The sequence below is a fragment of the Haliotis cracherodii genome, unplaced genomic scaffold, assembly GCF_022045235.1.
Source record: "Haliotis cracherodii isolate W230 unplaced genomic scaffold, xgHalCrac1.p SCAF_5, whole genome shotgun sequence".
Taxonomy (NCBI): domain Eukaryota; kingdom Metazoa; phylum Mollusca; class Gastropoda; order Lepetellida; family Haliotidae; genus Haliotis; species Haliotis cracherodii.
Window position 1 is genome coordinate 26,599,487 of NW_027266308.1, and position 23,674 is coordinate 26,623,160.

Sequence of the window (23,674 nt, forward strand, 5' to 3'; positions counted from 1 at the left end):
GTATAGCCTCGTGTTGTCAGTCACTGGATTATCTGCTCCAGACTCGATTATTACAGGCTGCCGCAATTTTGCTGGAATATTGCTGAGTACGGGGTTAAAAACAAACAAGCAAACAAACAAAATCCAACCATGTACATATCGCAATGAGAGTTAATAAGTGCGCCTTATGAAGTTTTGGTGTAAAGTCTCAAATAAATGACAAATATGTATATGATTTCAGTACATAAATGAATACACCACTGAAACGTCATGTTTATTTTCATAGGGTTGTATTTCTTTCAACATGTATCCAAAGTCCGTTTTGCATCTTCAAAATATATTTATAGGATATTGAACGACCTTTCCAAGTTCATATCACGTTTATGACCTGAGTGGAATAATTTGTACCTGCACCTGCGAAATATCCTCGTTGGAAATAAATATGATACAGAACTCGTTCTTATTCAACATCAAGGTTAAGGTTTTACCTGTCCCGAACGAAAATAAGGAACATATACTCAGAAAAGAAAACACTTAACCAGATGTTTCATGTTGAAATAAAAACGACAAAACACTTGCCATAATGAAAAGAGATCGATTGAAAGTCGTAACCCTGTCCAAACTACTCTTTTCGCTAAATTCGTAACACACACACACACACACACACACACACACACACACACACACACACACACACACACACACACGCACGAACGCACGCACGCACGCACACACTCAACGGAAAATGAAAGAGGTCAAGGTCACGAGAATATCTCGTGTGTCCATGTTCCCTCGCTAGAGCCCCATGTTCCCTCGCTGTGGTAAACATTCCCTCGCAATAGTACCGTCTGCCCTCGCTATAGTACCGCGTTCCCTCGCTATAGTGCCGCGTTCCCTCGCTGTGGTACAGCATTCCCTCGCTATAGTACTGCGTTCCCTCGCTGTGGTACAGCATTCCCTCGCTATAGTACTGCGTTCCCTCGCTGTACTGTAGCGTTTACTAGCTTTATTGTTTCTCGTTCCATGTGGATGAGTCACGGGAGCTGCATCGAATGCGATAATGTTACCTGCATCTGCAGGACGGATAGTAAGTGTTACATTGGGGATATGATATTGGGGACAACGTTTTTGGTATCTTTTAACGTTATCGATTTATTTTATTTCATAATAAAGTTTGAAACATTTGTGTTACCTTAGTCTCATGGGCCATTCAGGATTAAAAGATGTTAAATAGGTTATAACATCGACAATCCTTTAACATTTTCTAACATAACATATGATACCATGCGATGATGCTGCGAAACGCATATATACTTTGCATATAAGATATACCAATATTGTAGAATATGAATATATTGAGGTTTAATGTGAGATTAAAAAACAGTGTGTATTATTTTTTACTCCGTTTCCAATGCTGCCGAAATGGATAAAGAGTGAATGAGTGTGGTTTTACGCCGCATTTAGCAATATTCCAGCAATATCACGGCGGGGGACACCAGAAATGGGCTTCACACATTGTACCCATGTCGGGAATCGAACCCGGGTCTTCGGCGTGACGAGCGAACGCTTTAACCACTAGGCTACCCGACCGCCCCAAATGGATAAAGACGTCTGTTTCATGACATAGATGTCAATGGTATAACCAAAGGTGGTTTATTACATACTACCCTGTATGAGTCTGGGTCAGATTCAAGGTTCCCAGCACCTTCCGGTTTGGTTTGGTTTGTTGTTTAACGCCGCACTCAGCAATATTCCAGCTATATGACGGCTTTCTGTAAATAATCGAGTCTGGACCACACAATCCAGTGATTTACATCATGAACATCGATCAACGCAATTGGAATCGATGACATGCATCAACCAAGTCAGCGAGCCTGACCACCCGATCCCGTTAGTCGCCTTTTACGACAAGCATAGTCGCCTTTTACGGAAAGCATGGGTTGCTGAAAACCTATTCTACTCCGCAAACTTCACGGGGACCAGCACCTTCTGCTTGCAAACAGCTATGATGAATGGGTGTTTAATATGTGTCTTTTGGCTTATTGTGTGTCATCATATGGAAACACACAGGGTTATTGCTTTTGCTATCAACACTGCTTTTCTTGCCCCGAATAGAGTATATACAATATTGCGATGTTACCGAACAAGAACTCACTCGAATTGAACATAATGTACATAGTAGAGGGCACCATGAAAGTTCAAAACAATGTTGACGAGGGGCCACTTGCTTCAGAAAGCACGAACGCCGCTGGAAAAACAATAAACGTGACATTATGTATTGCAAGGACAATTCGTCTGGTGCTATAATTGAGTCATGGGTCAATTTTGTCTTACTCGAACGAAAAGCCGGATTTAATGTTGGCCATCTCATAGGAAATAGGTTCCTCATACTTGCAAGTACTATTTATGCTAATAGATGGTACTTGGTGGCTGCAAAATAGCCATAAAACTTTAACTTGGCAGTTATTAGAACTTGGAGGCTGATTTCGGTTTGGCGAATTAACACGTGAATGTCTGATCAGAATGATTCTGGTATCTTTCCTACCTTAATAAAAACGTAAGTTTGGTCTCTTAGTTTGAGATGGACGGTTGTAACTCTGACAGCTGTTTGAAGTGTCCGCTTTGGAAACACGAATTAAATTAATATATATTCTCGCAATTTGAGCCATGTTCAATTACAGACTTGTCCTATGTCAGCAATCAAATTTATTTAAATATCGATACCACAAGCCCATTACAAGGACAGGTGAATGTATAGAAAAATTCAGCTGAGTTTGACCAGATTTGACCAACTTTGCACAGCGAACTGCGACCCATGATGTGGCGTACCCGCCGGTAAGAAATGAAAGTACATGGTGTATATTTCTACGTATATTCATCTTCGGTCAGTGTTGTTCATTCCACGCACTGAATGGAATGTTTTAATCTTTTTTACTTATACAAATGACACTTAGGAATGGTATCCATTTTCAAATTGTTGTGGAATTCCATCACGGAATTTGATGGACGGCTCTTTCGGTGGTACCAATCTGCTTTGTCACAGTCTCCGTGAAGAACACCTACACCAGGTACAGAAACAAACCCGAACGGAAGGTAAGAATTAAGTGAATGAAAACATTTTCAGAACAGAAACATGTATGAACTTGTTCAAACAAAATTTGAGGTTAAGTTCATAAAAATATTAAAAATTCGTAAAACAACTTAATGGCGATGCAGATGCCAATCATAGATAAAGAGGTGGATGGTAGATTGAATTCTGTGTAACCCTACATCTACTCACAATCGAATAGGTTCTACAGCACAACACAAAGATAGTTTTCAAATTGCTGGTACTTAATGCATCTGTAATGTATTTGGGAACCAACGAATATACAGAGAACACGCACCACAAGGTCATGTCCCTACAAGAAACATCCTCAAACTTTAAGGAGTGCCCGTCTGATTTACATGGTGTGCCAAGACATTACTGAGATGGAACGCGAATATTATTAAAAGCTGACGGAGCTTATTATGACGGAGCTTGTGTTCTTATATCCAATGCGTGGGTAACGTATATGAGAAAAGAGATTATTATTTAAGGTTTTGTAATTCAGGAAATTGGAATGAACAATGATAACTTTATGTCTACATAATGAATTTAAACGTTCTTTCTGAGTGGTATTTATGATAAAATATACATTCTGTTCTTCCCCAATCCTCCAATAAACTATTAAAGATGAGTTTCACTTAAGCAGGAGTCTGACAGAGGAAGCTAGAACTGAAAATAGAACAGTCGTAGGTTCTATATATCATATTTTCGAAAGGGGCCGTATATCCGCAACTTTCTCCCGCTCGGGGATATCCACTAGCCCATATGTCGTTGCTGTCCATGAGGGGGCCGTTAGTCCAGTAGAGTTTCCCATCAGCGGCACTTCGGGTGATACCCACAAATAGAGAGTTGGCCACGTTCTGCAGCAAACTTTTCCTGTCTGTAAAGAAAGAAAGAGAGCAATTTCACGTTCTAGTTACTTCTATAGTTTATAATGATCAAGGCATCGTGTAAATGATGGCAGGATGTGGCAACCAACCACGTTCAGAGTGGTTCAAATGATTCACTGATGCCGATGTATAGTGCTAGCTCACTGAGATACCATGCCGCAGTTTTAACATGAATACCCCACTCATACACAGTATACAGACTCCGAGCCGACCAGTTCTTGTTTTAGCCCCTTAATACCGAGCGCCTGACAGGGTCACAACAAGTACCATCTTTTAACGTTTTTTGGTATGACGCGGCCGGGGATCGAACCCCGGACCTTCCGCTCTCCGGGCGGACGCTCTACCACTAGACCACGGAGGCGGTCGATTCACAAAGAAAGTATAGTAGTGGGTGAGTTTAGGTGTAAAACGGCGTGTCATGTGGGGAATGCCAGAAGGGAGGAAGGGCCCAGACGTTTACAGCTTTCGTGATATCCACGAGCACCGATGTAGTGTTTACCAACCCAGACATTTTAGCAGGACGAATCTGAGATTCAAATCCGCGATCTTAGGTTTCTACTAGGCTTAATGAAGCATGGGCGCCTTTGCGACTAATCATCGATCTCATTCGACCATCCATATACAATATTTTTGAACTTTAAATATTTTTGGTAACTATTTAAACTTGTTTGAATGAAACAAATTGATACACGCAAATTGAATACGATAATCAAGTACAAAAAGGTACGCTAAAGCTTTCAGATATCAATACATGGCATACCGAACACATGCAGTCGAGCAAGATACAATTACACGCTAGCCTACTCTAATAATACAATTTCTGACTAAACAATAGCATGCCTATATAATCACCATCTAGGAACATCTTCACTGCGTCGAACCGTTCCTGTGTGTCCAGTGACGCCATATCACCTCCATTCTGTATGCATATTGTGCGAGCCTCATTCCAGTATTTTATGGTGTCATGGTATGTGTACGTGACTGGTCCCGTTACAGGAGCTGCCACAGTCGTCGTAGTTGTAGTTGTGGTTGTAGTGGTAGTGGTTGTGGTTGTTGTTGTGGTTGTAGTAGTGGGAAGTGTTGTAGTTGTGACAGTAGTTGTTGGCGCTGCAGTTGTGGTTGGAACTGCAGTTGTTGGAGCTGCAGTCGTGGTTGGGGTTGTCGTAGTTGTTGGAGCAGCAGTTGTTGTTGGAGCAGCAGTTGTTGTTGGAGCAGCAGTTGTTGTTGGAGCTGCCGTTGTTGTTGGAGCAGCAGTTGTTGTTGGAGCAGCAGTTGTTGTTGGAGCAGCAGTTGTTGTTGGAGCTGCCGTTGTTGTTGGAGCAGCAGTTGTTGTTGGAGCAGCAGTTGTTGTTGGAGCAGCAGTTGTTGTTGGAGCAGCAGTTGTTGTTGGAGCAGCAGTTGTTGTTGGAGCAGCAGTTGTTGTTGGAGCTGCCGTTGTTGTTGGAGCAGCAGTTGTTGTTGGAGCAGCAGTTGTTGTTGGAGCAGCAGTTGTTGTTGGAGCAGCAGTTGTTGTTGGAGCAGCAGTTGTTGTTGGAGCAGCAGTGGTTGTTGGAGCAGCAGTTGTTGTTGGAGCAGCAGTTGTTGAACCAGCAGTTGTTGTTGGAGCAGCAGTTGTTAAATCTAAACAGAAATGTTTATATTTTGTGTTAGAACAATATTTGCATTTAAAGTGTATCGTTTCGTCATGGGTATCGGTTACATATATTGCAAAGGTTTGTAAAAGAAATAGAAGTTATGAAATAGAGGAATAAACATTTTATTTAGCGAACCTGCCACAGTCGTCGTAGTTGTAGTAGTGGACGTAGTGGTGGTGGTTGTAGCTGAAGTGGTAGGAGCTGTTGGAGCTGCAGTCGTGGTTGGAGCTGCAGTTGTTGGAGAATCAGTTGTTAAATCTAAACAGAAACGTTTACATTTATTTAAGAATCACATTTGAGTGTATCGTTTCGTCGTGGATATCAATTACATGTGTTGTAAAAGTTTTTAAAAGAAGTTGTCATAGTTGTCTCTTTTCGATTACTAGAATCTGTCATACATGGACAACTGAGTGAGTGAGTTGAGTTTTACGCCGCTTTTAACGGTTTTCCAGTTATTTCGCGGCGTGTCAGCATAATGTGGGAGGAAAGCCCGAAGTGATGCAGGTCTCAGACGTTTACCACTTCGGTGAAACCCACGAGCACGGGTATGATGCTGACAAACCTAGGTACATAATCGGGGCGAACCGGGATTCGAACCCACAATCATAGGTTTCTGGCGTGCCCAAGGGCCGCAACTCTGCACAGCGAATCGCGGCGCCTTGGACGTCTGGGCCACCCGTGCCCCCCAAGGACAATTAAATACAATTTGCCATATATGATATTGTCATCACCAGAGTGAGTGGGGTAGGTTTTGAACAGTAGTTCATTTGTGGGGGAAACTAGACGTCGTGCCGGTCTTGGACAATTGCCTCTTTTATAAATCCCGTGAGCAGGGGTATGGTACCATAATCCCAACAAACCGGGTTTCAAACCTTCAATAACAGATTTCTTGTTGGCCTGAACTACGCGGTGCATAGCGACAGGGGCGACCTTAGCCGCCATTTATCACATGATGGATCATACATCGAAAATGACGGCAGTGAACACGATATTATCAATAATCGAGATCTATATTGTAATAAAACGAGTCTTACTTTGCGGAAAACATGAAAAGTTTTGGAAAATGTCTGTTGAAGGCATGTTGACGGTACACATGCATTGCAAATCCTGCAATCGACCGAAATCTCAACTGCAATTTACAAACTGGATGTCGATTTCGTTACGCGATTTTTATCGGGACTGTTTACAGACTCATTAGTCCAGCCAAAACATAACTCCATAATTCCAGCCTATTTCGGCAAGGGTGGAAACTGGACTTGAATAGTCATTTAACTTCCTTGCCTCGGATATCAGAAACATACTGCAGTCCCACAAAACAAGGTAAAATTCATACGTTGTCATCCACAAGGGAAGACATGAAGGTGTTGCTTACATTCCCTATTAACTGTAATGTTGTTTCATTGTACCATGAAACTGAACTATACAACAAAGCTTCAGGTAGCAATGTGGATTTGGGGTTTACTTTCAGAGCAGATGGATATATGGTAATATATATGGCCTCAATCTTGGCTACATAAATGCCCGTTGTTTTGCGACAAAAGGGCCCGTGATTTTGCGACTCACGTTTGTCAACAAGAACGTTATGTTTAGGTAACTATGAACTAATTTCATATTCCACGCATCATGAGAGTGATCAAATATTGAAACGGACTGATTTCACAATATCTGATACTGGGCGACAAGCTGTTATTCACCGATCACAGGAAAAGGTAGATATACTCAGCAACAAAAATTCCTGTGACACGATATAAAACGAGAACCTGATCAAAGTAAACGCACACATTTAAAAGTATTCATATTTTGAAAAAGACAATAGACCAGTAAAGCAAGTTTACACATGTAATGACACATGTCGATCACAGAAATGACATTATAATTAGAGAAAGATGCTAGAACATAATTGTCAATTCACACGCCATTAGTAGCGTGTGTGTCCTCCTCTCGCTTGAATGCAAGCACAGTATTGTGTGATGGCATCCCATATCTCCACCATCCTGTCTCTCAGTTCCTGTACTTTAGTCGGCGCATGTTAAAAACATCGGGGACGGCGGTCCTTTTCATCCTGCATGTGTTCAATTGGAGGACAATCTGGAGAGCGAGCAGGCCATGGGATCACATTCACGTTGTTCTATCCAAGTGCTTGTTGAACCATCCGGGGTCGGGCGTTGTCATGCTGAAAAATCATGCCAGGTCTATGTTGATTGAAAAACGGCACAACGATAGGCTGGATGACCTCGTCACGGTAACTCTGACCATTCACATTGCCATTGATCACTTGCCAACGAGTTGTCTGTATCTCGGTGATTCTTCCCCACACCATAACACTGCCTGCTCCGAAACGGTCTTCCTCCACAATAGGGTTCTGAACGTAACGTTCACCGCAACGTCGGTATATAACGTATTTGGCGATCTCCGTGGGAGAGGTGAAAACGAGACTCGTCTGTGAACAGAACCTGTCTCCAATAAATTGCCGTCCAACGCACTCGATGTCTACACCACTGCAGACGCAATCGGCTGTGATTGTTGGTCAGAATTGGGCGTCTGGCTGGTCTCCTCGCAACAATCCCGTCACGTCGAAGACGGCGACGTACAGTCGTACATTCGCAGTGATTGTTGCAGGTTGGAACTGATTTCGCAGATAGGTGGTTAGAATCCAACACTCTTGACGGACGCTCGTTACAGGGGACCTGCGGCTCCTTGGTCTGTCTCTGACATTGTTTGTTTGCCGCCCCCGCTTCCATAAAGCCTAAATGGTGTTTATGTGCACGTTCAATCGCCCAGCAACTTTACGCTGCGACGTCACTGACTGGAACATACCAACAGCTCTCAAACGGTCATTTTCAGATAAGTGTGGCATCTCCAAACTTCAAATTATGATTACAATTTGATGTTTTTCCGTGTTGCGGTTGTCAAGACAAGCAGAAAAAAGCATACCGAATCCCTACAACACGCGTGCTTTTATACCCTGCTTTACATCATCAATTGCATGATTGCTGCACGAAAGACACTTTTTACCTCCAGATCATGATTTTCTGCTGAGGTTGCGTTTGTGCTACATATTTTCATATTTGTCTATCCGATGTGAATACTAGAAAGGTTTTTCTTGTGTTCAACCGATTGGAAATGAGTGTCACAGGAACTTTTGTTGTTGAGTATAGATACATCTATCATCCATACCACAGCCACCAATATGTCCAGTCTCGCTACGTGTTGGTTAGGCCTTTATAATTAGGATGTCAGCAGCTGTTGATAAATTTCGATGTTAACGCTACTAATATTTGCATCAGGAACGTTGGTGATAAGTGACAGATACCTAGAGCCCAGAAGGAGCTGCCCACAGTGCTTGCAGATCATGGTCCTACTAGTTTGAAGGTGAAAGGGGGTTGGCGTTGGAGAAAATACCGATCGGTTCTTGTCATCAAGCAACTTCCACGAAAGCTAAATCATACACCTGGGGTCAAAGCTGGACACCATCTGTACGAAGATATTCACGCTATTATACACTTGTCTTCGCCTCTCTCACTCCACACTGATATTGTCTTGGATGCTTCATCGTAGGGTATGACGAGGTGCCAACAACATCTGTAAGGTCGAAGGAAAATTGTAAATCGCGCGAAAAAACTAAGTGGTCAGACACGACCACATTGACCCAAATGTACAGCAGAGATAATGTGCAAGCACACATCATAAGGGATGTCACCCACGTTTATACATTGTAATGCAGGTAGTGTACACTTGTGAGCACAGGGTGGGCCCAAGGTTATTCCAAATAGATGAGACCAACATATGTAATGGATGCGGGCGCTACAGTAGCGCCGGTGTCGTGGTTTGAGTGAGCACAATCCATATTACCGGGCAAGCTTCGAATTCTCAGCCTCAAGTCTTGTCTGCTCAGAGTCCAGCAGAAAGAGTGTTAGCTTGTCTGCTTAGAGTACAGCAGAGAGGTGTAAAATTTGCAAGCTGCACTCTACAAACACCACAGCAGTTATCCACCTCTTTGCATGGCGCCCGCTTCGTCCATCAACAACTTGTCCTCTCTCCCAACATATTTACCTTCTGTTGGCATTCAGTGTATGTTTATTTCAACGGCCGTTTTCGTCACACCGGGAACCTCTCATCTAATCAACATTCCTATCAATACCACAGGTCTGTCAATAATGTAACATGGCGAAGACCCGGGTTCGATTCCCGACATGGGTACAATGTGTGAAGCCCATTTCTGGTGTTCCCCGCCGTGAAATTGCTGGGATATTGCTAAAAGCGGCGTAAAACCATACTCACTCACTCAATAATATAACAACTTTGGCCTTGTATCCTGATACATGTTCGTGATACTTATGATCTGACAATAGGGCTACAAAGTAATAAAAGTGCGAATCTACGAGGGCTGAGTGACTATCTCGACACAACTACATGTAGGAGAGGGCATGGAAGGCTCAGTCATTTAAGGAGCCGCAATTCACTGTGCAGAGCTCCTTGCCAGAAACCGGTCATCTTGGCTTCGAATTCCATATTCCCCTGCTTATGTTTCTAGTTTGTCAGCTTCAATCTGTGTTCATTGGTATCACCAAAATTGTAAACATCTAAGACCCGCAAAAACATATATAATTAGAAAAGTACATGTGAGGTTCATTTCACTAGTCTATGGGATAACATAGGATACAATAATATGTACGTTTATTCGACTCATATGAACCTGCAGTGCAGTGAACAGACGCAACAGTCAATAACATACATACAGAGATACAGTCGGCTCAGTTCCCCATAACACACCTTCTCTCACAACCGTCATCCAAAACCAACAGTCCCACGACGTCACATGATTACATCACCCCATAACACACCTTCTCTCCCAACCGTCATCCAAAACCAACAGCCCCACGACGTCACATGATTACATCACCCCATAACACACCTTCTCTCACAACCGTCATCCAAAACCAACAGCCCCACGACGTCACATGATTACATCACAATCTCCTAGAATCTGTATACATACACAACATAGAATATATCAAATACAAGGATACCAACAAACGTCGAGAGATAACCCCGCAAGTGATAATGTGTGGAATGCAGAAATAAAGTTTCCACTGGCAATTAATGTTGAACATACTAGTATACCGATTATTCCCTGTGAGGAAAGAAAGTGTATTGTTTACGCGCACACTACTGGTACGCGTCTCTTGTTACTTCATTGATTTTTTCCAAAAATGATTCAATGTTGATTCAATCTTCCTTATTTTGTGTTATCGTTGCCGCTGAGTTTCTATATTCTTTGTGCATTTGTCCGATAATAAGGTACTGGACAGGGTCGATCGTGAGAAGTGTTTTCAATCTCTGAGTGTAGAGACTTCTGAAAGATGATCGATGCTGGTTTTGTTAGCAAGTGAAGAAAGGTATATTCAACCCTACCACTCCATGGTGCAACATAACAATTTATATTAAACCGCAGAGTGCTAAATTACCCAGTTTGTTGACGAGGTAGTATAGAAACAAGGTAAATCCATCGTCTTCAGTTCTCCTTGATATCTTTGTTGCAAAGTTTATTTTTATTGCTTTTTATCGGATCTTTATGTAACAACAGGCAAATGGTGACAGTCGTCACGTCTTTATGCAGCATTGTAAGGTCTGACAACAGGCAAATGGTGACAGTCGTCGCGTCTTTATGTAGCATTGTAAGGTCTGACAACAGGCAAAGGGTGACAGTCGTCGCGTCTTTATGTAGCATTGTAAGGTCTGACAACAGGCAAAGGGTGACAGTCGTCGCGTCTTTATGCAGCATTGTAAGGTCTGACAACAGGCAAATGGTGACAGTCGTCGCGTCTTTATGCAGCATTGTAAGGTCTGACAACAGGCAAAGGGTGACAGTCGTCGCGTCTTTATGTAGCATTGTAAGGTCTGACAACAGGCAAATGGTGACAGTCGTCACGTCTTTATGTAGCATTGTAAGGTCTGACAACAGGCAAATGGTGACAGTCGTCGCGTCTTTATGCAGCATTGTAAGGTCTGACAACAGGCAAAGGGTGACAGTCGTCGCGTCTTTATGTAGCATTGTAAGGTCTGACAACAGGCAAATGGTGACAGTCGTCACGTCTTTAAGTAGCATTGTAAGGTCTGACAACAGGCAAATGGTGACAGTCGTCGCGTCTTTATGTAGCATTGTAAGGTCTGACAACAGGCAAATGGTGACAGTCGTCGCGTCTTTATGCAGCATTGTAAGGTCTGACAACAGGCAAAGGGTGACAGTCGTCACGTCTTTATGTAGCATTGTAAGGTCTGACAACAGGCAAAGGGTGACAGTCGTCACGTCTTTATGTAGCATTGTAAGGTCTGAAGAAATAACGATGAGTTTTGCCATTCATGGCTGAGAAGAAAACTGAAAGTATGCAAACAATTGCTAAATACGTGAAGTGGTTACAACCAACACAACAAATGAAAATGACTGTATGAAACATTATTGTGATCAACGCTTTGAAGCTGCGAGTGAGTCAATAAGATGCTCTTTCAAGGACTTTCTGACAGCATAATTCATAACACATAAAGGACAATACAGGAACTGATGAGTTGAGTGTCCTCGTTGAGGTGTACATGTACAATACCATGGCGATGTATCTGAACGCAACATCTAATCACAATTTTATATAATGCACGTACAACACATGCACACAAAAGCCAAAATATGTTCGTCTATAGAGCTAAGCAAGTGCTAAAAAATCTCCATTAACAGACAAAATGGCGAAATGTGGGTACAATAGAAGTAGGGACGTCAATATCACAAGTTGCCCGATTTTTTGGCAAATCAAAACGTGTTATTTCTCGACTGTGGGACAGGTACAACAGGTGGAATTGAAAAGAAACCTGAATGTGGTAGGCCTAAAAAACAATTTCTAGAAAAAATCGTCTCTTTACATTTATGTCTTCACAACATATTCGAATCTGCTCCTGTTGTCAATTCCGTACAATAATCGCGGTGTTGAAAAGAGCCAGTAGGTATTGCCTTCTTATAGTATCTATGATATAAAATCAGACATCCTTTCTAAACGCAGAGTCGATTGTACAATTTCCACAATACACGAGCGTGTGTTTGTGTCTGAATCACAATCAAATAGTAATGCTGCTAGCTGTTGGCGAAAAGGTGATTGTATCCCACCCCACCGGTGCCGTCCCTCACAAACACATGCAAGGGCAAGTCAATTGTTCACTCGATAAACAAGGAAACATGTGGTACAAGTCAAAGCAGTAATTGGATCAGATATCACGTTTGTCACAGTAACTATATCTGCGGTCACCAGATATGAACAAAGGAAAGTTGTTTTTCCGAAAGAATAATTTTTTGTTCCATTTAATATAAATGATTTGACCCAACATAATTATATTAATTGTTTGGCTGTTTCTTTAAAGAATGACTCAAAATACACAGCTTCACCTTGCATAGGATGTTTTTGAAAACAAAATCTGTCCCCGAAAAAGTTGAAGAAAATAATTTTCCCCACAGGTTTTGTCTTTGGAGAAAAAAAAAGTATACAGACGGAATCGTCCAACGGACTCTGATTTAAGCACGGATTTCTTTTGATATTGGAAAGGATTTTACTATTTTTATTTATTGTAGTACTATCTGACAAACGCAATTTAATGCTCGTCTCTGAAGAACTGCACTGCCATGACGTGTGCCACACGTGTTTTTCTATGGTAGCGTTTTATATAAAACAAACGTTTGAGATATATTACTTCCACTGTAATCTCCATGTCTGAGATGCGATAGACTATTTTTCCTCTTTAACCAGACTTGCAAGCATGTGTAGACAAACATGTATTAATAAGTATCTAGTTAATCTTGATGTTTGTAAAGTAATAAATCAGTATGGCCTCAAGAATATTTTCATATTTCATGATTATCCATTCAAAAACTAACAAACAAACCATGCAGTTCTGATTCAGTATTGTATTGGGATATTCAACTGAACAGGTTTTCTTTTGAACCGAATTGTTTCCATAGATGAGCGCACATCCACACCCCGACGGCCATAGCCGCAGACAACCTTCATCAACTCACCAGGGTATTGTGTATATTCCCTATGTTCTTGACGAAAGGTAGATTCGTTCACACGTGTGAAGTTAACCTATACACCGTTGATTGTAGGCGGTAAACGGTATGGCGTGTTGTGGGTAGTTATGAACATTGTTGATTGTAGGTGGTGAACGGTATGGTGTATTGTGCGTAGTTACGAACATTGTTGATTGAAGGAGGTGAACGGTCAGGCGTGTTGTGGGTAGTTATGTACATTGTTGATTTTAGGAGGTGAACAGTATGGTGTATTGTGCGTAGTTACGAACATTGTTGATTGTAGTTGGTGAACAGTATGGTGTATTGTGGGTAGTTACGTACATTGTTGATTGTAGGAGGTGGACGGCATGGTGTATTGTGTGTAGTTACGGACATTGTTGATTGTAGGTGGTGATCTGCAATCTCTGCACATAAAACAATGCCTAGCATACAATAAATACAATTGAAAATCATCATCTGAAGTGTTGTTTATGTTTCACATATCATTTATCAAGTATACCCGAAGCTATAGTAGGTAGTTTCTGATTGTGCACTATATATTAAATGTCCCCGAAACTTGTACCCAAGAATGGGGTTGGGGGCGAGGGCGAGTTTTACGCATTATGCTCAAGTGTGCAGTGTACACACGGAAATATGATTTTGCACCCATAAAACCGTAATACAAACATTAGCTTATTGATCTGTTTTAAAAACAAATGAAAATATTTTTTTCCGACTCCGCCCAGGTAATTTTGTCCATAGAAAAATATTGGGCAAAATATACTCACACGCAAAAGAAACGCAAGTGGTTTTAAGCAAATAGGTAACAAACACGGAACCATAAATTGATACGAGTTTTAGCATGTAGTGAAGCCTGATGGTGTTATCAATATTTTTGGTTGCATTTTGAAAGCCCCGAGTAAAAACGCAACATAAAAAACGAATCGCCAAAACGCACCATTTCAATGAATATGTGGGTATCATGCACCCATTTCTCGCGAAATCGAACTGTAGTGGGTATAAAACTGTGGCCGATTCTTGGACCTACCACTCCTTGGTCAACAATGCCACGCCTAACTCAAATTCAGAGAAACCAGGCTATCGGACGTTTGGAAGCTGTAGAGTCTGTCCAAGATGTTGCCAGTCATTTCAACGTTAACATAACCACAATTTACCGTCTCCTGCATCGATACAATGCTACACAGACCACAGATAACCTTCCTCGGAGCGATCGTCCTAGGGTCACCACACCTCGACAAGATCGGCAGATTACCCGTCAACACCAGCGACATCCGTTCCTAACTGCAATTGAAAGTGCTCGACAGACCATAGGAAAACATAATCGACACATTAGCCGGGACACTGTGATCCGACGTCTCCGTTCAAACAACCTCAGATGTCGCCGACCAGCACGTCGTCCTGTTCTCCAACCACGGTATCGACAAGCACGACTTCAGTGGGCACAGGGTCATCACAATTGGCGTCATCGTTAGTGGAGGCGTGTCATCTTCTCTGATGAAAGTCGCTTTTGTGTCTCCCATGCAGACGGAAGAGTCAGAATCGTTTCGCTAACAGGAACATTGTGGAAAGGGATCCATGAGGTGGACCTAGCGTCATGGACTTAATTGGACTTGGACCCATGTGCTTTCTGAATGTTGGTCAAGGTCGGGGACACGGCGTCACTGCTCAGCGGTATATCGACCAAGTGATCAGACCCAAAGTTGTTCCTTTTTTTGCACAACATCAACAACACATTTTCAAGCAGGACAACTCTCCTCCCCATGTTCTCAGAGCTACCATGGCCTTTATGCAACAACACAGCATCCGTGTTCTACTGTGGCCAGCCCTCAGCCCTGATCTGAACCCCATCGAACACTTGTGGGATGAGGTTGAAAGGCGTCTGCACAATGTGCGCCCAGTCCCTACAACTGCCGATGAACTACGCACAGCTGCTCCGGATGTGTGCAGGAGGATCCCTAGGGCCTTCACAAATCGTCTGATACACTCAATGTACAGGAGATGTGTGGCAGTGATCAATGCTAATGGTGGTCACACCAGGTATTGACTGACATTTTGGGTATTCACCCGAAACTGTGTAAGCCCTTAACATTTGAAAAAACCCATTTATGTTAGCTGCCATTAAACTGTCTTCAGTCAAATCTTTGTCAATCTAGCCCTATTAGTATTTCTTGTCTTTACTGTTGAAAATAAATAACAAGTATACCGCATACTCGACTTGCGTTTCTTTTGCGTGTGAGTATATAAAGATCTGGCCTTATTTTAAAAAGAACATATTTCAAACAGGATATCATTATCTTAACGAAAGCTCTTTACGACGTATTAACATCTTTGAAAACATCTTATAGATTGAAGCTTTACTGTGCTTTGATAATATGTATAATGTTTTAAGGCATTTATGATATTTTTTATTCAAAACAGTATTACACTTTAACGACTGTCCACTTTACAACATAACAGCATATAACTTTTTTTATAAAAAAATATGGATCACTTTTTTATAACTGAAATACCTTTTAAACATTTTTGATTGACCCAGCATTTTTGTGCAAAATTTGAGTGAGATACCAACATGGCACTTCAATCTAAACAACGAGACGTTATGGTTACACTAACCTGCTGGTGCTTTCTTTTTAAAGTAGATGCTGTCCGCTTCTGTCGACGCCAATGACAATGTTGCGTAAATCGTGGAATGTCCGCTGCAGTCAGAAGAGGCTTTGTTGAAAAACACAGACTTGCAGTTCAGATCCCCCAAACAGGCTAAAATGCAAGTCGTTAAACTCCCAGAACCTTTCCATGACCACAAAGCTGAGGCCTTCACAACGTCACCGTTGAAACCTTCCACTCTCATGTAATAACCATTTCGTATGTATTCAGTGGTTAGGGCATGTTGAATTAAAATGACAAAAGTGAGAATACACGGACAATGCCTTTTGACGTCCATCTCCACTGGAGATTTTGTACAGGATGATGAAAACGCTTTATTGAATGTTTTCGGTTACGTGTTAGTCACCTTTACTATCGTGTTTTATCCACAGGTGGCAATGCCTAGCCTGTCTCGCGCAGCTTTGTATTATTAATGGCTCCCCGAGAGAGAACCAGGAATTGGTTGGCTTTTGGAATCTGTTTTGGTGTTATTTCAGTGTTGACTTGTCTTGTTTACAACAACCAGTAGCTATATTCCCCATTGTCTCCAGTAAGGTTGCCAACAAGCCTGGGGTCCAGTAATCTGTACAGCTTAATTATCGCGTGTTCAATATCAACAGCTGTAATTGTTGTATTTGTTTGTTGTTTAAAATCGCGTTCATCAATAGTCCATTTTTATGACGGCGGTCTGTATATGATCGAGTCTAGACATCACAGTGAGTGACATCATGAGGATTGACCAATTGGGATAGCTGACTGTAAATTGTCGCAGAATTTGCTTGAAAAAATAATAATTGCCACTTCAGCCTGGGAAAAAAGAAAAGTACCTTGTTACAAGATTTAAAAGAAAATTAGGCTCATAGTATTAATCAAACGAATATCTGGTTTGGCACCATAGGTACTTACAGGCACCATCATCTAGATGTATTCTCAGTTTTGGCCATCGAGATTAAATATCATCTCGAAAACGGCTTTAACCAAATTCCTTGAATATGTGGTACAATAATAAAAACCTAATATCATGTTAACTCCATGCTGTCTTTTCAGATTACACAGATCACATCGGCCATGCTCTCCTTGGTTGAAAGCTCAAGATTTCACTGCATTAACTATTCAGCTTGCGATGATTTACATGTTGAACGCTATTGCTAACGATGCCATTCCTAAGTCCTCTTCAAATCCAAACATTCGCAAGCCATGGTTTAATAGTGATTGGAAACAGGCTAGAAAATGTAGGCTGAGATGTAGAATGTAGAAAGCTGCGAACTATACATAATGAAAAAAATGTTAAGATTACTATTGCCAAGGCACGACAAACTTTCAAAGAAAATAAACTTCCTTCGTGAAAGAAGCTACGTCTCCGAGATTAATTTACGTACACCTGTATCAGAGGTGTGGCCTGAATCCTGTCTTGCAATACTTTTAGAAGTATTTAACGAAATGTGGACTTCGGGCAATTTCGCTCCCTCTTGGCATAATGTCATTGTTATCCCTATACCTAAGCCTGGCAAGGATCATTCAGATCGATCTAATTATCGATCTATCTCATCTGCTCTACTGCCTAAAAGTTCATTCCCCTAACACGCGTTGAGAACGCTCAACGGGTTGCACACGAGTTGAGCACCCGTTGAACACGCGTGGGTCACTCGTTGCAGACGGGTGTGCCATGAGTGTAACACGGGACCGAGTTTCACTTGAAGTTGGCAAATATATCAAATGAATAGTGAATTCTTGAGTTAATGAGCGGCCATTGACCTGTGTTCACCAGACCATAAACACAAGGTCGGCCCGTCTTAATTAGCGTTCGGTTGCTGGACTTTTATAGCAAGAACCATTCCGCGAGGGTCCAGTCTAGCCATTTTGACTTCCCGACAGTAGGGAATTTAGATGCGAGTTTATTGCTCGAGGAACCCCCGAATTGACAAGATTTTCGCGGGTTGGTAAATGTTCGCCATTAATGAAGTGATTGTGTGTGGATTGCGGACATATTCGTTTTAAGTTTTGCCCACATGAGTCATTCCAGGTGACTGCAAATATAACGTTTTTCGTTCGCCAAATTTATGCTTTAGATACATGTAGTACAATTATGATAGAACCGTCACCACTACTTATGTCTTATTATTTCACGTAGGAATATGTCCGATTTTCCCACACCCAACTTTCTGTTTGGTATTTTGTAAAAAAATAATTAAGCGAAAGATTTGTGTTGGACTCTTACATTTATCACTTATTCTAAGAGGATATTGGAAATGAATATGAACAGCCATGTTGCCTCACTGTTGATAGAATTTGAGATCTTCACAATCACAGGGTGTGACCATTTAGACAGAATCTCGTTAGGGTTTGTGATTTTTATATTTGCCAAATGACCATGGTGAGTGTTGCTGGGGATACCAAGAGTGATGGTTTACTATTAGAGGACATTGATTGTGAGTACTTATGCCATGTGGATAGGATATCTTTAGGATTTTAATCCTTTCTTTCTCTTAGGGTAATCCTTTCATGTTGATGGAAGGAAGGAACCAGGTCATGACAATGATTATGTGCAAGGCTTGATCGCTAAGAGATCACTAGAGGTGTTGATGGAGGCTGGACATGCAGCTTACAGCATTTCCAGTCTAGGCTGGCACCTCGTCTTTGTTTCACTCGGTATTAAAAACCTTGGTATACAAGTCTACGGCCTCCACGCGATTCACAGGTACATTTGTCTTTTTCAATGAAGTTGTTTAACGTTCCCCGTATTTGTATACTATCTCACTGATTATTTGTTAACTGGTCACTGCAAGTGCTTTAATTATTTAAATTTCAGTGAACAGAGTTTATTCACGTGTTAGCTTTCATAGGTTGTGATGGATACTTGAAAAATCCCCAGTTGGGTTTACTCACTAACTACTGTGAGCGTTTTTGACAAGACTTCTGTGCTTATATAAACACAGTAAAACCATGCTCACTCACTCAGAGTAACTGTTAATCTCTGCAGTGGCACATTGGGGATAAACCTGTGAGGATCAAACTTAGTTAGAATCCTTGTTTATCTGTGACATCTTCCAACTGATGACATTTTACTAAACTTCACAAGTGATGATGAATTTTAATATTTATTTTATTATAGTTTATCAAATTGTAAATAAAACTTTAATAAAATTGTGCTACACTCTCTCGAAAAATGTCACATCAGCATTTTTCAGTTATATTGTGGCGAAATAATTGTCAGGTTTTTTGACTACATGTACCATGGCTGCCTTTACATTTCTTATAAAGGTGCTTGGCTGCCTAAATAGTTCATGATCAATTAGAATTTTTATTGTGTAAACAAATCAGTCAAGTTTGCAACCATAGATGAACACGTTGATACATTTGGACCGCAGTTACCGATTAACAACTTAAGACATAGAGACAGGGAGTCGATATATTACAAAAGTTAAGACGCTTGACAGTTATTAAAGGGTCAGTCGCTTTTGACATGTTTAAACTCACTTTAAGGCACACGACAAGTCAACACCTGCCGCCCTGATTATGTTCTTATGTTTGACAGCAACTATGCTCGTGGATTTCAGAGATAGATATGACTTTTTACCTTCATGTTATTACAATAAGCGAAAATGTCTTCAAAGTCCATAGTTTGTTTAATAGTACAAAAATAAGTGTGTTAAAAATCTATCAACGTTTTCTTTTATTGCACACAATATTTGAATTGTATTGCTGTAAATAATCTAGCCTGCTGCCTATGTAATTTAAACATATTTATGTTTGATCTTCATATGCCACGGTCTGTGGCCAGAAAATAAAATAAAGTTATGTCTTATGTCCTCTATTATCCCTGCTGACGCTATCATAATGTTCAATTTCAGTCAGCCACACCAAGCATGAATAAGCGTTATACGTGTGTTGTCATATAGCTGGAATACTGCTATGTGCGGCGTTAAACAACAAGAAACCAAACAACCAACCAGCATGTCTTGATAAACCACACTGACGCATATACGTTATTGTAGATATGAAACATTCTAGTTAATTGTGGATACACTGGGCACACATACATAACAAAACCCCGTGACTGATGAATTGGTGCCTTGATATGCAGCAAGAAAGAATCTTGTTTATGTCCAGGTTATCCTGATCATCGTCTACTCCTACTACATGCACTACCAGCAATTATTAGACAACAAACCGGGTTGTCCGTTTCGCTTTGAACCTCCATCCCTACCCTGTCGGTATGGGTTAAGTAATTGGTGCGCACATAGGGTCCAGCCTACCGCGGGGTTTGATGCGGTGTCAGTGTCGAATGGTTTTGTGATAGTTGTGCAAATATTTGTTGTATATCGTATATTTGTTACAAACTATCTCTATTTGCTAAAAGAAAACGGATATAACCAATCCAATGCCTAAATTCCTTATGTAGGCTAAACGGTCATGTTATAACGTTTCGCAAGGGCGAAACATTAAAGTAGATACACGAGAGTTGGGACACTGGCTGTGTAACACCAAGACATGCGGTTTGAAATCGGTCACTGACATGGGAGATGAGGTAAATTAAACACACAATTTTGCTTCCATATAGAGCATTATACGAACTGGGGAGTCAATATGCATGTATTACACGCATTCACACACGGAAGAAATTTATAGTTGATATAGTATTTGTTTTAATTAATCTGAACACATGTATATCAACAATAAGCAAGTTTAAAAGTCCATGGAAAATGCTTTGTTGCATGTTAATGTTTTCACTTTGACATAATATATCATAACAGAGTAACAGAAGCTTTGGGATTCCTATTGAAAGTACTTAAATAACAACTGTTGTTTACTGAATAGAGAGTTGTTTATGATAAAAACATTGACTTTTAATTACTTCTCTCATTTTCCAATGTAGTTCACTTCAAATTTCTTCTCTTTTTCTAAACTGTTAAGAAAAACGTTAACATGATCACAAAGTAATGAGCCTGTTGAATGTTACCCTGTGAAATCTGTCAAATCTATCACGGATTTGACACTATCTACAGGTTCAGTCATTTCCAATTTCCTCCATTAGAAACGTTCAGGAAAATATTTCCTTTCTCCCTTAATCCCACCTGTCATGCATGCAAAACATATCCTTAGTGAGATCTTTATATAATCCATACAATAAACTAATGTTCATTCATTAAGATTTTGATAGGTGTAGGGAACAGTCCATTGAATTTTATGATTTAACACACACACACACACTGAACTGGTTGAGTGACTTCTGTCCATATGACTTACACACAGCGAATGAAAGGACTAAAAATCCTGAAGATATCCTGTATACATGGTATTACGTATTTACTGCCAATTTCCTCTAATAAGAGTGAGTGAGTGAGTGAATATTTATAGTCACATCGGCAATATTTCAGCCATATCGTGACTAAATCAAGTAAGACAGTAATAATACATACAATGTTATTATAAAACCTGTCGTCAAAGGACAGTAAAATAACTAGATTATCACAGATGTATATTTTATAACTAGTATTGAACCATAAAAAGATATCAACATAAATAACAATACAGTATAAAAACGGGGCTAGGGATCCTCTAATAAGAACATGTTCCATTTGTATTGTAAAAATCACAACCCCCAATGTGAAACCCCCAGTGTTGGTTAAGATAACAAATCCCATCTGCAGTCAGACAACATGGCAGTCTATATTCATTTCCAGTATCATCCAAGTGATAGTGGGTAATGTCAGAATAACACCCTCTGAAAAGATACCTCTAGTCCACCTACAAATCTCATCTTATTAACTTTTACCAAAAGCAAACGAAAAGTTGGGTGTGGGGACCAACTTCAGCCAAAGATTCCTAGATAAACAGAAAACAAACCCACAAAAGAACCAAACAATAACAATCTAGAAATAAACCAACCCTACACAATGGAGGAGCTCCTCTTCGTAATCCAAAACAGGAAAAAGGGCACAGCCCCAGGATTAGACCTAACTTCTTACCAAATAATTAAAAAACTCCCCCTAAAACTACTCCAGGCACTACTCAAGCTATACAATCTCATCTACCTAAACGGACAGGTTCCCACTCCCTGGAAACAGGCCCTAGTCATACCAATCCCTAAACCTAATAAACCAGCTAATCAAGCTAACTCATATAGACCAATATCCCTAACTTCAAACTTATGTAAAGTAATGGAATCGATGGCTAAGAATAGATTACAACATTACTTAATTAACCCAAACTAACATCATAAACCCAGATCAAAGCGGTTTCACTCCTGGCCGCTCAACCCTAGATAACCTCGCCCGACTAGAGCAAGATATTAAGACAGGACAACTAAATAAACAATATACCACAGGCATCTTCTTAGACTTCTCTAAAGCTTTCGACATGGTATGGCACGACGGGCTAATACAAAAACTTAAAAATATAGGACTCAAAGGTCAGATAATAAACTACATCCAGGACTTCCTAAACAATCGTAAAATAACCGTGGGTATAGACCAAACACTATCGGACCAATGTCTCCTAGAAAATGGCACTCCCCAGGGCAGTATCCTCAGCCCCACCCTCTTCAATATAATGATAGACGATCTATTCGAGGGCCTATCCCCTAAAGTAAACACATCAAAATTCGCGGATGATGGAGCCCTCTGGTTCCGCACTAAAAACATTAAAATGGCCCAAAATTTACTCCAAAAATCTCTTAATAAAATACAACAATGGGCTGACAAATAGGGGCTTCTCTCTTAACTCAGAAAAAACAACAGGAATAGTATTCAAACATAAAAACATGAAACCCGCCTCCCCAATCCTCCAGCTAAACAATCAAACAATCAAATTTCAAAAACAAACCAAATTCTTAGGACTTATTTTCGATGAACATCTCACCTGGGATGCTCATATCCAAAACCTAACAACTAAATGCAGTAAAGACCTAAACACCCTAAGATGCCTAACTGGCTCTAACCGGGGAGCCTCCAAAGATACCCTCCTCTCTCTCTACATATCACTAATTAGATCAAAACTAGACTACGGCTGCGCCATATACAACACCCTAAAACAACTCTCTATCTAAAAAAATTGACTCAATACAATATCAGGCTCTCAAACTAATTACACGCACCCAACAAGGCACCTCCTACACTTCACTTCAGGCCTTAAACAGGAGAAATGCCACTACGTCTACGCAGGGAACAGCTAAGCTTAAATTTCTGGGCCGCGTCCCAATCAAACCCTCTCATCCAAAACTTAATAAACCAAAACATCAGCCCCAAAAACCAAGCTCTAGCTCGTAAACACCCCTTACTTACCCCAATATCCCAAAGAATAACAAACTGCCTAAATGAACACCAAATTAAAAATCTTAAACAAAACTGCAAACAATCAAATGTCTTCACCC

At 40.8% G+C, this 23,674-nt stretch overlaps 1 protein-coding gene across 1 annotated transcript; it reads right to left on the reverse strand.

The window, feature by feature from the left end:
- Positions 1 to 3,705: 3,705 nt before the first annotated feature.
- Positions 3,706 to 16,600, reverse strand: LOC139443484 (uncharacterized). Its single transcript, XM_071224467.1, has 3 exons — positions 16,273 to 16,600; positions 4,810 to 5,097; positions 3,706 to 3,947 (listed from the first exon to the last, which is right to left on the reverse strand). Exons 1-3 carry the CDS (start codon positions 16,598 to 16,600, stop codon positions 3,706 to 3,708), a joined length of 858 nt encoding a protein of 285 aa, XP_071080568.1.
- Positions 16,601 to 23,674: the final 7,074 nt, after the last annotated feature.